Source organism: Lagopus muta, chromosome 19 (genome assembly GCF_023343835.1).
Source record: "Lagopus muta isolate bLagMut1 chromosome 19, bLagMut1 primary, whole genome shotgun sequence".
In the NCBI taxonomy this organism is placed as follows: Eukaryota; Metazoa; Chordata; class Aves; order Galliformes; family Phasianidae; genus Lagopus; species Lagopus muta.
This window is the reverse complement of record NC_064451.1, coordinates 2,989,335-3,005,125: the sequence shown is the minus strand read 5'-3', so window position 1 is coordinate 3,005,125 and position 15,791 is coordinate 2,989,335. Positions and strand designations below refer to the sequence as shown.

Sequence of the window (15,791 nt, the reverse complement as noted above, 5' to 3'; positions counted from 1 at the left end):
GACAGGGACAGAGGCCAGCACATGTCCTTTACATTGACAGCACAGGGCTCTGGGGGACCTTCCAATGCAGCCACTGTAGGTAAAGCAGCAGAGCTGTGTCCTTCTAGGGGACGTCCCCTGCAAGATGGGGATGAGAACATGACAAAGCTCTAAGCAAGAAGCCCCTGATCAATGGTCACAGCTCAGAATCAGTGCAAATAAACTGACATTGCTCGAAAGTGAGATCACTGGCAATTTATTCCTGCCCGAGCCCTACCAGAAAGAAAACAGTGTTTCATGTTGGGGCTTTTTTTCTCCTCTCTCTCGTTCTCATTTCTCATCTCTTTGCTATTTCCATGTGCTTCCCACCACACTGTGATTAATCTTTTCTAAGGCCTAGGGGACTGGAGTAAAGAGGTAAGTCAGACTCTATCAAAGACCTTACACAGAGGCAGCCAGGATCTGCCCCAGCCTTTGTGGGGCTGCAGCATTCCAAGAAACATTTTCCATCCTCAGAAGTTATGAAGAGTCAGAACTTTTACAGCTCATTAGTAAATCATTAATGAGATATTCCCTTTACCTCTCAACAAGCTCCTTGGTTCCCTCCCCCAAACCAATCCTAAAATCCTCCTGTGAAAAAGAGCATTCTGTTTTCAAGGCCCCGTAAATGCCAAACTCCTTTTCTTCCACTCCCCAGCACATTTTCCATGAGCTGAATTCAAGTCCTGCAAAGCAACTGCCAGGGAGGTGCCGGGCTGGAGCCAACCTGCTTGGCGTCAGCGGGAGAATCACTGCTGTGCCATGCAGGATTTGTCCCTCACTCCCAGCTCGCCAAGAGAACCAAGCAGAGGAGGAGGATCCCTGGTGAAAGCCTGCTGAATGCCTGATTCCAGGATAGATCCCACCTGTGCAGAAGGAACGTGCCGTTCTGGCCATTGATATCAAAGCACAGAGCAGGGTCAGCCTTTGCAGTGCGTCAGGAAGTGCCTTTTCAGCAAAGCTAACATCAGCAAGAGCAGACTCTATCAGTGCAGAGTGTGCCAGCCTGACGACGATGCTGGAAGAACAGGTGTATTAAAGAAACAGGTGTAGAACAGGCCTACAACTCCTCTGCTGAGAAGTGAGTTATTTTCCCAAGTAACAACTGCAAAACAGATTGTACAAAATGGTGAGTGCTGCAGGACCTGAACATACTTGAAAAGAAGAGAGGTCCTGCCAACGTGAGTGGGTCCAAGAAACTATTCCACAGTATTCATGAAGATGTGGGTTCTGTACCAGATCCAAACTTCACAAAATTACACTTGGGTTTATGAAACAGAAACGTTGAGAGAAATTACTTGTCATCTGACTTCTGGTTTTCTTTACCCTTTATTCAATAAATAAATTGCTCATACACATCTCATGACATGTTAGCACTTATTCCTACCCTCGTGACAGATTCGGAGTACCTGCAAACATCTGCAGAGTTTTGGAGTGGTCATTGTACCAACATTCTCAATAACTCAGCACTATTTGACTGTGATCCTGATATCTCAGTTGCTGACACCTTTTGACTGAAAGCAGAGTTTTCTGATGAAGAAAAAAAGTCTGTCCCTGCTTGAGAGAGAAGTCAGAGCATAGAGCTGCTGAGAGATCAGGAATAAACGCAAGGAGCACCCAAAGTAACATGCTTAAGTATCATGGGGAGCATGGTACTTTGACAGTTTTACAGCATATCTGATAATAAGAGCAGCAACACATGAGCATCAAGTTTAGAGTGAGGAAGTACCGTTGCCTAGAACGTAACAGGAAATTCAGAGTGCAATTTCATTTTTTTTTTTTAAATTAAACTCTAAAACAATTATAGTCCACATGGATTTTCTCAAAATAATTTGACAGAGCCAGAATGTTTCACGCAGGACACTGCCTACCGTGACATTATCTCTTGGAGTCTCCCAGAGATGCACTCACTCCTGGGACCCAAGGAAAGCAAAGTTAGAACCTCCCTAGGAATTCAAGTTAGTTTTTGCACGAGGCAGAAAGCTCAGCTTTGGATCCTTCCAGCAAACGAACACAGCAGCTTCGCTTTTTGAAGAACATTAAGATGGTAGCTGAGGTGCCTAAGTTATTGAATGGAAAACTACACAGAAAGCAAACTGCTCCTCTACTTGCCAAAGTGCAAAGAGGGAAACCAGACAAGATTGAAATCAGCAATTCCACCCTGACAGTAACATCAAATCTCTCCTAATGGAACCACATGCAACATAAAAGTGATCTATTGCCAGGATGCAAGTGTTCTGGTTGATTTCAACTCAAGCTAATTCTAATATCAAGGTACAACTGGGGGAGCCCTTGCTTATGTATAGCACAGGTTAAATCCAGAGCAACTCTTTGGCGGAAATGGAGCTCTTATACCTGCCCTCAAAATTCTCTGGGCTTTTTCTGCTTTTATCTCCCTACTTTTTAGCCCTGGCCTGGCAGGGACAGACCCCCAGTGACAGCATGGGGACAGAGGGGTACACACTGCAGACATACAGCCACTGCCACACATGTGAAGGAGACACAGAGCTCTCAATGCAACTGGTAAACACCAAAATATCAGCACAGAGGTAATAACGTAAGGGACATCAGGAAAAGAAGAGCTTTGAATTAGGCCATGATTATGCACACCAGATGAAGCAAGAACAGCTACAAGTAGTTAAGAGCCAAGCAAAACCTACCCATTAAGAGAGATTTGCATTTTGCAAGGGTCCAGAGAGACCTATTTTTCTATTTTATTTCTCCAAGCATCTTTTTGAGGGAAAGGGTAATTTAGCTCAAATTTTCCTTGGATTTCTTTTTAGTGAGAGTAGTCTTTTTTTATTGAGAGAAGAATGATCTTTTCAGGAAAGTTATTAAAAAAAAAGCAAGCCATGTACATTCAATTAAAATTTTAAGTAAGATATGAATTCATTTGCAAAATGTGAAGTGCTAATAACCTTGGCATATTTTAGTCAGAGGCTCTTTAAGAACAATCCTTTTCTGCACAAAAAGCATTTCATATAAACAACTTAAATCAGCTCTATTAGCAGTTTCAGAAATAGGGATGCGGTTAAGAAGACAATTGCAGCCAGAAAAGGGTAGACTTTTGTAGGGGAAAATTAAGGGAATGTAAATCATTTTCCAATAAATATTCCATACACAATATTCAGCTGTGTGATATACAATACTGTCTTCTTCCAGAGATATTGCCTTCCCTCCCTGTGGATGCTGAAAGCGATTGCAGTATTAAGTTTCAATTGATTGTTAACAAAAGCCCAAGCCCGTTCCTACTTCTGATTCAATCCACTTAGAATAGCAAGCTGAGCTTTTCTAATCTCATTTTAATTTTCCATGGGGGACTGAGAGTCCAAAATCCTTGAGAGGGGGCTGGAAGTTTCAGCTGTACGATGCAACAACCTGATTCAAAGTCAATGGAAAAAGACCTTCATTTAGCCTGGGTCCCAGCAGCCTCTGTGTACATGGGAAAAGCCCCATCTTTCTCATGAAGCAAAGCATTATTCTTCCCAGATCAGACCTCCATATACACTTAATGCTCAGCCTCTGGATGAAAAAGAATCACAGGAAACAGCCTTGAGAGATTACATTACAGCTGTAATGGGAGTTACAGTTAGGGCAGATTCACTTCTTTTGCTCACATTCCCCCTTTCAAAAAGGCCCATCAAATGAAAAGCAAACAGGCACCCTGAGCTCTTGGCTTTCTGAGATGCCATTCATGCAGGCCTGGCTCCTGACTGTCTCATGCTGCCTTCCCAACTCCAAGCTCTCCCACCATGGCCCAATTTGCCACGGTGTTCCAACGGGAATTCCAGCACTGGCAGGTGCCTGGGGACAGCCTCAAGACTATTTCACACAGCCCACATCCTTGAAAATCAGCCCCTCAACCCGCAGTTCCATGTGCCTCTCCTGCCCTACCTTAGCCCCCTCCCTTTCCACATACCTTTTTCTCTGCAACTTCAACGTTTTCTGCATCAATGGGATGAATACAGGAAATTCCTGCTGTATGTTAAAACAAAATGGCATTGCAGCAGCGCTCCAGAACGGCCAAGCTAAGAAGAAAGATCCATTACAGCTCAGCTCTTGACTCTTTGTACAACTTGAGGAGCACTACAAAGATGTACAATAAGCTCAGAAGTCACATTTCTTGAAATACAAGAAATAGTTCAGGCAGAGCAGAAGCCTCACACCACCCTATGGGCAGCACCCCTCAGTACCCCACCACTGCAGACCTACTCCACAGACTTAATGAGACAGATGTAAGCAGCAGGCATTTTTCTTTAATAAACCCATTTGGCCATTTTGTGATCGTTAACCCAGTGCTGGTGTTATTTCTGGTCACACTCTCCCTCTCAATCCCAACATACGCCATGCTTTGAAATCAAGCACATTCCCCATTCCCCAGCATCTGCTGTGCGCAAACCACTGCTGCTCACTCTCTGCAGCACCTCAAGATATATTCCCAAGATCTAAAAATAAGCTTGTTACATTATTTGACAGTCAAGAATTAAATGAAATTGGAAGTAGAAATTATTTTCTTGATTACTTAATACAGGCCAGACTTTTATCAAAATATTTTGACATCAGAAGATTTGTGAAAATAAATAGGCAATCAGCAAGTCATTGCTAACAGAATTTTTTATTTTTTTTTCAGGGAAACAAGTATATATTACCTGTCACCACCACCACGTGAAAGTCATGTCTTAAAAGATGATGTGTTAACAGCACTTTATCTAGAGGACAGCCCCCCAGACAGACCAACAGCAGAAGCAGCAGTGCCTCACCACACATGGCAGTCACTACACTGTACCACACATGGGTGAACATTTATTTCTTTGGGAGCTCTTGGGGGTAGGCTGGAGCACACATCTGTTCAGTGTGATAAGAACCCTAGCCACAAACCTAACAACAGCAACAAAAAACCCTCACATTCATGTTTCCTCCTCTTTTCTCAGCCCAGACACTCTGCACATTGTAATTAGAAGGCACTTGCTTCTCTAACCCCCGTCAAAATCTGAAAAGAAAGTTTGACAATGTCGTGCCATCTACCACGTCAGTTCTTCAAACTAAATGAGTTTAGGCAAGCTCAGTGCCCTCCTTCCTCCAGACAAGGTATGGGACACCTCCAATCCCAGCCAGATGTCTGTCATAACTGGTTATGCTCATTGTGACAAGCTATTTGTAACTGAGTTAGTGAGTGCCAATGTTAGTGGAGCATGTCTTGTTTTACATCCAGGTAAACCATATCTTCTAAGATCTAACTAAGAGGAGTCTTGGGATCTGCAACAAATTAGCTGTTCAGTGTTAGCTAAGAATACGTGGTACCAGTCTGTTACAGCACATGCAGATGATATAATTGCCTCCTGTTAACAAAAAAAAAAAAAAAAAACCATATGAAACAGGTTTATCTACTTCAGGGATAGCATTAGCATCATTTTCCTATGCTTGCCTCCTTTTTGGAGCTAGTTTGCATAACGTTTCCTAGAAATACACTCATATGTACTGCTCCATAGCTGTGGCATCACACCAACGAGGCACCGGGGCTGATGGGAGGCAGGGGGAGGAGGGGAGCATCCACACACATTTGTTAACAACAACACATCCAAGGACGGGCTGTGGCCGAGCCAGGTGAATTGTTCCAAAACAGCAGGACAACTCCCATCAGACTTACACAGCCTAGGTCTGGAAAGATTACATTCAGCACAGAAAACACACACCTCCATTTGGAAAGGCCTTACTTAGCATCTGGTGTGGTGTGTCAGATTCCATTTGAGATACTGGGCTCCGGAGACCAGCGGGAGAAAACACACTCCAGAGTACATGTGTAACATGAGGAGTTAATCCCACATAGGCATTCATCTTTTCAAAGTATATATTTCTGACAGTTTTGGAAAGCATGCTTACTATTTCCATAATGTTTGAAAACATACAGACACTTTCCCTCAGTGTCACAGCGTATTGAACTTCTGAGGCCCTTTTCGTGACACCATAAACTTCTCCTTGGAAGCACAGTATGATGTCAGAGGATGCAACAGTACAAGAGGTGAAGAGGAAAGCTGTGGGAGCATTCAAATAGCTTTTTCTGGCCTAAAAAAAAAAAAAAATACAAAATAAAAAAACTGGAGCTTGATCCAAGAACATTTTGTTCATTTGCTATACAGGGGTGCCTTTTGTATGAGCACAGACTGTTTTGCGGACTCTGGTCCTCTGTAGTCACCATGAAACAGAAAATATACAATGAAGCTAGTGATGTGTTATCATCTAAGACTTCTGTGAATGCTATTTCTGTCTTATGTTCACTGTGACTGCTGGTCAAACGTTCATCCACTACGACTCAATAAAAATGCAGAGTTTTAAATTCTTATCATGGATATTTATAGGTTATTTTCTTATCTGCTCAGTTGGCACAGTAACGTTCACTGGCGTCCAGGTTTGAGCGAATCTTCTAAAATAAATAGCTGTGCTTTGGTTCTTTGGTTTCTCTCGCATTCATCGGGGTTAACGATATTTGTATTTTTAATAAATGCATACACTTTGATATCATCCAGGTAAGCCAAACAAGTTGCACGCAAGCATCACTGAACTGCTGTATCCATTACCTGCAGACTTGACTCACACTACAGTTCCAGCAGAGAATTAATGAACAAGTCAAATTCGATGCAAGCTTTCTGAAGTTTTGTACTCCGATCAGCAAAATAAGTGTACTAGATAACTGAGTGTTAAGCTGATATTTATCTCTAATTCCTCAGATGAAAGAACTAGATTTCACAAGAACTGTCTTTATATTTGTTACCACACACTGAAAAGACAGCACCAATTGAAGGCAAACATGAAGACGTTGACAAGCACCAGGCTGTTTACACACATTCGGCCCCTGAGAAACATCTCCATGGAATGACCACATCTACGGTCAGCACGGGGCATTGGCTCTAAGGCCAAAAATGGTGTCCAGCCCTTGAAGTAGCCCTACCAACACCCTCTGGAGTATCATATTTGGGTTCAGACCCAAGCTGACAAGGCTCAAAGCTCACAGCCCCTCAACTACTGCTTTCTACTTATTTCAAGCATCTCTACCTGTGAAGTTAAAGATATGTCTTAAAAACACAGCAGGCTGTTTATCTCCATCCTTGCATCAAACAGATCAGCCCTCTTTAGATTTCCAGCAAAATATTAGTCTGCAGTTGGCATGTAGCTGCTATCCCAAATGACTACAATTAGAGAAAGTTGGACAGGTCTCTGAGCACGAGCTACTAAGCAACCTTAGGAGCCGATGCCATTATTTTTACTAAGCTTAAACATGTAGGTGCAAAAACTCACTGAAAATAAGCAAGAGTCCTGGAGTGCTCTGTATATTTGAGATATCTTACACTTGGTTGAAAATCCCAAGGAGAGCACGGCAGTTCAGCACAACAGGTTTAGCATCCACCTCCCACTGTTACATTGGCATTTACACCTACACAGACACAAACACTTGCGATTAAAAAATTAAATGTAAATGAAAGAAAGCAAGCATCTCAGGAAGAATACGAGGACTTCAGCAGTAGAATGCGCCTTTGTATGCCAAAGGAAGAAAAGCAGAAAATAGATGGCTTTATTGCTTTGTCTTCATACTGCTCTCAATACTCACATGGCTTCATATTTTAGGTTAATATTTTTATCCAAACCGAGTGATTAAAAATAGAGACAGACAGAGGATTGTATTTCATTCTATAATCAGGCAGACACAATGAGGTGAGTTCTCAGCATGGTACAAAGGAAAATAAAGCATCTGTAGCTCCATTAGTGATATTTCCTATCCATGTGGGAATAACTTTTACTCTGATATATGCAATAGAAATGAAAATTTTAAAAACCCTCAAAACCCACTAAAACATCCGGGGTTTACCATGATATTAATGAAACAAAATACCACAAGGCCTTCTTTCAGAACAAGACTTCACTCTTCCTAAACTTCAAGTACATGTTCATTTGCTTGGTGCCTTGGAGAAGGAAGAAGCAGGCACCTTATTTCAACGCTAGAAGTAACAATGGGCTTCCTCTTTTTAAATGCTTTGGATATAAAGCTGTCATAAAATCAGCTTTAATCAGAGTTCAGCATCCCAACTGAAGCATCACTGGATGAACGCTGGCTCCACCAACACCCACAGTGAGCATGGGCCATGGGGATGACAACTCACTACCCAAGACCCAGTAATGTGAATTCAAGATAATCAGACACAAAGCAAAAGCAACTGAACTCTAGGAGAGACAGAAGGCTCTGCAAACAAGGAACAACCCAGAGGCCAATTTGCTGGGGTTCCCATGGCAGGCAAAGAGCAGCCTGTCTACAAACAACACTAAGAGCATTTGTGCCCAGAGGTTTGCTCATGACTGAAATGCTGTCAGGTGAACGGGTCAGAAAGGATCATTTTCGCACAAAGCACTTAAGACTAAGTTACACTGCAGTAATTAAATACTTGGAGTCTCAGATCCAAACATAGGAGCACGTGCTTGTATGATCTAGTGCAAGAGAGCTGGTACACAAAGAGCCATACAGAAATGACCACCCTAGTCACCCATGCTCTATTTAAACACTGCTATGGAACTAGAAAGAAGAACTCATGAAAAGGTCTACCAAGTCCCATCAGGGTCTCCACTCCGATGTTTGATCAGTGCTTTGGTAGCTGGGCACCACACCTGCTTTCCATAATGGATGTGTTCTTAAACAGCTTGTGCTTTATGGATGAGATCAGAATGATGGCCAACTCATTATTGCCAAAACAAAAACAAAAAAGCCACAAAGCAGGTGCCAAAAATAACATGAGGTCTGTTATGCTCAATGCAAGTAGCAGGAACCCACAGCCCAAAGAGCCAGGACAGAGGGTGACAGCAGCAGCCAGGCAGGGCGTGTGTGCAGGACAAGGCCCGATGATTCGGCTTTTCCAACACTCTGCTCTATTTACAGCAAAGCACAAGGACCTCTCACGTCCCTTCCTCTCCCCTCTTCAGAACGATTCACAGCCATTACCATGGTGACTGTCTGGTGGCCCAACAAACGCAACACCCGCTGACAGCAAGAGCTGGTACTCTGTGCTGCAAAGGAAAAACACCACAACCAGGCAGCACGCTGCTGCACAGTAGCTGGTCAGGAGGGAAAGATTCCTCCTAACCCCCTTGCTATTTGGTATTGGGTTATGGCTTCCACAGCAGCAGACTCAGACCCTGCCTGAGGATGTCCCTTAAGCATGGGCTTATGGGCACTAACTCAAATCCAGCAGACTTCAATGAGCAGTTTCCCTGTGCAAGAGCTGTGTTCCCAAAACTGCAGCATTCCAGGTCACAGGGCCTTGCTCATTACCTATACGCAGCAGTGCTTCTCTTGACAGCCCCAATTCCCCACTCCAAGTTGTCTTGGCCCAAAATGGTGTAAATGCAGATGCAAAATTTAACCAGCCTTGGACAAAAAGAGTCCAAACGTGCTCTAGACAAGACACCAGATTTCCAGGGAGTTGCCCCTGCTCAGATAAACAGACAGACCCATGCACACTCTCCTTGAGTTGGCAGGTAACCCCCATCAAAAAGGTATTTGAAACTGGAGCAGCCTGGAGTGCAATCTGAGCATCTACCACAGGCTTTGAGCAGACCTCAAGGGTCAGACAGTGCCCACAGCTGGACCAAGCCTTCCAAAGAACCCAACACTGCCAACAATTCCAGCCTGTTGTGGAAATCATGGAAGTGCTGCTGGACACTGACACTGCCGAGGTGCAGACAGACATAAATGGTACCTGACAGCCTTTTACAAAAGCTGCTCTGGTCCAGAAGTACTTTTCCAGTTGTGATGGAGGATTCTTTTGGAGAAATAAAGCAGCATATGGAAAACCCCCAGCACTGCATGTTCTCATAATTTTTGGAACACTGTAAATATTTGAGTCAGTAGATCTTAATCCATAAACACAGCTGGACTCAAGAAACAATGATGGTAACTTATAATAATTTAAACAATTGTGTAACAAAACAAACCAATGATAATCACTTTGGTTTTTTTAAGTACAATAGGCGCAACCTTTTCACAAAGTTAACATGATGGTACATGCAATTACATAAAAATAAACGTACATATGCTAAGACAAATTATTCTCAGCTTTTAAAGAACATTGTAGAGGGATGACTGCGGAGAAAAAAAAGCTGTATGGTGCACAGCCAGCAATTCATATAATGTACAGAGCTGGAATGGTAACTGCCAGCCAAAGGACATCCCTTTTCCCTTCTATCCTCTTCCAGAACATATTAGTTTAATTGCTTTATGACCAGGAACATCATTCCCCCAAGTTCACCCTTAATGTAAGCCCTTATGCACACAGTTTACATACAGAGAACTGGTGGCCGATCTCTGCTGTGATTAAGGAGAAGAACATTTATCCAAACTACATAAGAACAGACCTGGGCAGTCAACTCACATTTTAAATAAATTAAGGGGAGCTTAAGTTCTTTCCTGAAAGTTCAAATAAGTTCAATTCCATCTTATTTCCATTGCCTCTTTGCATTTTCATGAGAGATTGCATTCAGCAACATAACCTAGAAACAGAAGTAAACAATGTGCTTCAAACCCACTCCAACTGTCCTAAGCTGGGTGCTATCCTGAAGTTTTTACCAGGTCAAAAGAGATGTAAAGTAGGTTCAAGTAACACCAAAGCACACAGCCAACACAAAGCCTATGCAAAGGCAACAATTTAAGTATTCTGTATAAACAATTCTGTATAATCAGAATACTGAAAATACTGACTATGGCTCTAGTCTGTTATTTCACTAACGCTGTCATGAAAACTCCAGATTTCATATTTTACATTTTAATATCAAAAAGATATCCTAGAGTCTCCAGAATTCAATCAGAAACTGGGAATGAGGAAGAATAAAGCCATTTAGTGGAGCACTGTAGAAGTCTGTCATTCCATAACTGCAATGTTTGTACTATCAGAGCTCAGTCCCCTTGCATGCACCCCTCAGGATCACAGGGGATAAACCTGCAAGCAGGTAACACACGAGTTATAAGCCCAACTCCCAGCTCGTGCTGAAGGCAGTACCATAAAATGAGAAAGCTGCCATCTGAACTAATCCTAGTTCTAACATTCCTAGTTCAAAAAGTAGCACACACGCAAAACAGCATCTTTTCCAGCCCTCTCCTTTGCACTGAGAAACAGATGAGCCACATTAACTGGAACTTTCAAAAAAAATCAAGTATGGAAAACATCAGCCCTGCAGTGCAGGTCTGGCAGAGTTATAATCAACTAAAATCAGGTTCCTATAATAGGAACTGACAGGGAAATTCTAACAACTTGTGCTGCTTATAAACTCTAACATCAGCCGGGAAAGGGATGAAGCCACAGAGCTGAAATCCCATTCTGGACTGAAACTTCCCCAAGTTTTCAGGGAACTTTGATTAAGGAGTTCAGCGTGGTCCAGGTGTAAGTGCAAGTCTTTCAGAAATAATGAGAAGGTCTAAGAACAGCTAAAGGCTCAAAGGAACTCTTCATTCAGAGTACAATGACTTTTTCAATAAAGAAAACCGCAGCAGAGGACGGTAATTCCAGTTCCTGACACATGACCTCTACAGTCAGTATGCTGCACTTCACACTTGAAATATTGCCTCTGCTCCATTTGAATATATAAGAGTATACTTTAAAAAAGGGAATCATAAATCTAGGACAATGACCACATTAATCCAGACCCCATTTGGCAGGGTCTGCCAAACAAGCATTAACAGCCATTTATGCAAGTTCCTAAATGGGAGATCATTCATTGACTTGCAAATGATGTCACCCTCTAAAAGATGGAACATTTCTTTCCTTTTGTGGCTTTGCCACCCTATTTCTGCAAGGCTGCCAGGCAGGTAAACAGAATTCCACTTAATCTGTCTGCAGCTTAAAAAAAAAAAACAACAACCTACAGCTTGTCCACTGAGGCCAAAGCTTTCAGAGATGAGTGCCGAACATTGGCCAACTAAATCCAAATTTAGGAACATAAACAAGTACCTGTTTTGTTTGTTTTTTAAAGGCTTTAAATAAGTATCTTATGCTCCCCAGTGATTCTATCCCACGTTGTTTTTCAGTAAAGACCTCAAGGTGGGAGGTTGAGAGAGAAGGGGGACATTGTGCTATCTGGATTTGTTGTCTCCCAGTGTCTTCCAAGCTCCAGTTTACTTGCATACTAGGACTGGCTGGAGAACAATAATCCTGCTCCACTAAATCCTTCATTACACATCATTGCTACAGCACAAGAACAGTTTTGCAAGAAATTTAGAGGGAGGTGAGAGAGCGACTGACACGGCTGAGAACAGACTCCAGTCTGCTTTAAAGCAGCTCCACCTTACCCATCTTCCCAAACCAACAGCTCTGCCATTGGGCTGCCCCAAAACTGAAGAGTCTTCCTAATGAGGATTTCAGGAAAAAAAAAAAAAATGTTACTTCAGCTGCCTTAAACATTTTCCACGAATGGGAGACTTCAAAACAGTAAACAAACTTTTTAATCAAACTATTCATGGTTATCTCTATTTATAGCACTCGAGTAGTTTTCCTAGTAGATAAGCTTGCAAATGCAATCTGGAATCTGACAGCATAACAGCACAGCTCCAGAGCTACCACCATTAACAAGAAGTCAGATGAGGGAACATTTTCTCATCATTTTCTTCACAACAGATCTGTGGCGAGGGCTCAAGGGAAAAGAAAGGAAGTTTCTTGAACTCTGGGAGTAGGAATGTTAGAAGTACTCGCCCTACTCCCACTGGGGTCAGCAACAGGAGAATAGGCCAAAACTTCCAAAGAAAATGTGTCTTAAATATATTAGTTGTAGAAGTCAAGAGACAAGTAACAAAAGATGTCTTGTCAATGCTGGCTGTCCCTAAGCCCTGGCAGAAACCACCTCTCTATGACCCACCTGCATCCTACAGCACCACATCAGCTTCCCTCCCACCTGAGAAACCTTCAAGTGTGTGGGTAAAACATCTTCAATACGAGGGCATACACACCTGTGTGCCTCATCTACAGCAGGATCCCAAAGCAAAATATCCCCAGCTTCAGATAATTGGAAGACATTAAGTGGGGTTAATGCAGATCTTGGAGCGTCTTCTCCCTCCATCACAAATTACCATTTTTCTAAATCAATGCTGTGAGCAGGATCTTGTAGGCACCAGCCATCTTCATGTGGAGAGGCACAGAGCAATGGGATGTCGCTACCTATTTCAGTGGGATCAGGTTTAATACAAGACTAAAATTCAAGGAAGAGCTCATTGGACTGCAGGATTGAGCCCTGTCAAGCCATTTTTCCTCACTTTTTGTAGCTTAAGTGTTTACGTTGACTCAACTCAGAGCCATTACAAACTGCACCAAACAGTTCCAGCTGAACATAAATTTTGGATTCCTGTTTTTCAATTCTTGCATTTGTCCCAATTTAGTTTTCCCTCACTGCTATTTTTGTAAATTATTTGCATCAGAAATAATGACTCACAAAAAAATGAATAAATAGCTGCTTATGTTACAGTGCAAATCTCTCCATATTTTCAATCTGCTCAATGACTGATTGTTGGGTTTTTCCAGTTGGGTGTTTCTACACAGTGCCCCAGCATGCAAGGCAAAGCACGACTAGGCAGATTTGCGTTTTACACTCAAATAACACAACATGAAACAAGCAAGGTTGTTCAAAATTAGTGAAAGAACATCAAACAACTGGGGACAAGACCAGATTACAGATTCTCAAGGAACTTAGATTGGAAGAGACCATTAAAAATAAAGCAAGCACCAGTGAGTAGAGATAAAGGGTTGGGAATCTGAAAGCGAGTTCATTTCAGCTAAAGTTCACTCCACACTCCGCATATTTGCTGTATTCTTTCAGGTTATTCTTGAAATTCCCACAATCTTTGTGCAACAATTTCTTCATATTTCTATGCTTAAATAGGTCACTAAAGGCAATGGGCACAGTGATAAGTGCCTCCATATCCTCCTGATCCTTCTCACCTCTGTTTAGCCAAACCTTAGTCTCAAGCATAGCTTGTCTCATGCAAGACTTAAAAAGATGAAAGTTGTCCACGTATTTAGAGCTCCTTTGTATTGTACATTCTGAATGCATGCACACAAAGCATTCTGACCCTAAAGTAGACTTCAGGCCTATACTAAGAGGATAATTCAAAATGAGGAACAGGCAAACCAAACCCCAGGCAGAGGTTCCTTCATCTCCTTCTCTGGGGACCGTGTTCACTTGACTAGCTTGTTCTGTTCTCTTCCAGTTGAAGTGGCACCAGCTGGCTGGGTGCAGCCCCCTCTCTCTACTAATGATTATTCCAAAATGGTTTACAGATTTTTATGGAAGTCTAGGGGAGATGAAAACTAAATATTAGCAAAGGAAAAAATGAAAATACATTTTGAGCTGAATTCTGAAAAGTCAATGAGAACAAAATATGGAAAAGTTGTTCCAGATGGCAGGAATTTACTTGAGGAATTTCATTTAATCACATTCTTAGCAAGATGTTTTGATTTGGATGACATACATCAACTGCATACTTAAATTAACAGTCCTTCCTACTGAAGCAATTGCAGAAGTCCCAGGAGTAGGAAAGGGTCTCAGTGCTTTCAAGCGCAAGTCCAGCATGCATGGAGCTGAGAGTCTTTTTGTTGTTTCTCAAGGGAAAGCAGTGATTCAAGCCATGCTGCAACCATGTGCCCATTCTGACAGCAGCCTGCAGAAGACTATCTGCCCACCTGAGTCCCCAGTCCTCTGGGCACAAAGCTACCAAAGCAACCTCCCAGACCCATCCCTGCCCTCTGAGGCAGAACAGTTGAGTTGAAACAAGTGTGACGGAACAAGAGAGCAGAATCCCAGGAAAGTGAGAGTCCCAGCTCCTACAGTCTGATTCCAGGCCACGGGGACATCTGCCACAAGGTAATTCCCCAAATCAGTGCCCCAGAGGAATATCACTAGGACAGCCAAAGCCACTCAGCTGTCATCAGGTAGATCGCAGAATGGTTTGGAAGGGGCCTTAAATGCTGCTTCTTTTCAGCCCCCTCCCAGTTGCCTAAGCTGCAACCCTATGAGACAAATGATGTTCCAGAAATCCTACCTGCCCTGGCTTTATTCTTAAAACCCTGGGAAGAGAGCACAGATGAAGAGCTTTAACACAGGAACAGGTCACTGTCAGGATTACAGCACTGACATGCTACATTTCTAATAGATTTCTCTATCTTCTAAGGCCATAACAGAGCTCAAATACAACACCAGAAGTAGATTTCTGTACAGGGGTTTATTAGGAGTTGAAACACAGTTTACACCTGAAGTGCACATCAATGTTTTTAAGAGAATTGAGGAGAATTCCAGCCACCTCCAAAACACTGCAAATGCAAACTATCTTCTTGCACAGCTTCCTCCTGCAGCTGTACTCTGAAGGGAGATATACATACACATACAGGTATGTATAGTAGTTATTAGAATAACTGCAATAAAGCCTTTTGTTTGGCGACTGTCTATTTCTAAGAAGTGAAGTATGATGAGATTTAGCTTGCCAGCTGTGCATTTCACTTTCCCATATCCCCAAACAGAGATTTAAAATAGCCTGTTTATCAGATGTGTATCTAACTCGTATTCCACTGTGAGGTCTAAAAAAGGAATTTCCATTCTTACAAATGTTCCCCTTGTGAGGCATTACCGTCTGTTCTGATCATTGTAAAGGGTTCCTCTTTCCTTCTAAGTCCAAAATCCGCTGAAGCATTTCTTTAATGACTACAAAAAAGGCCAGAGGCTTTCTTGCCTTAATTTATACACAAATATATCACCAA

General features: G+C 42.4%; 1 protein-coding gene across 1 annotated transcript in view; it reads right to left on the bottom strand.

Moving 5' to 3' along the window:
• Positions 1–4,825: 4,825 nt before the first annotated feature.
• LOC125702761 (uncharacterized) overlaps positions 4,826–15,791 on the bottom strand; it is a 41,573-nt gene continuing 30,607 nt past the window's right edge. Inside the window, exon 5 of the mRNA XM_048966470.1 lies at positions 4,826–6,081. Within this exon, the coding sequence (XP_048822427.1) occupies positions 5,692–6,081 (390 nt within the window). The 3' untranslated portion in view covers positions 4,826–5,691. The remainder of the gene's footprint in view (positions 6,082–15,791) is intronic.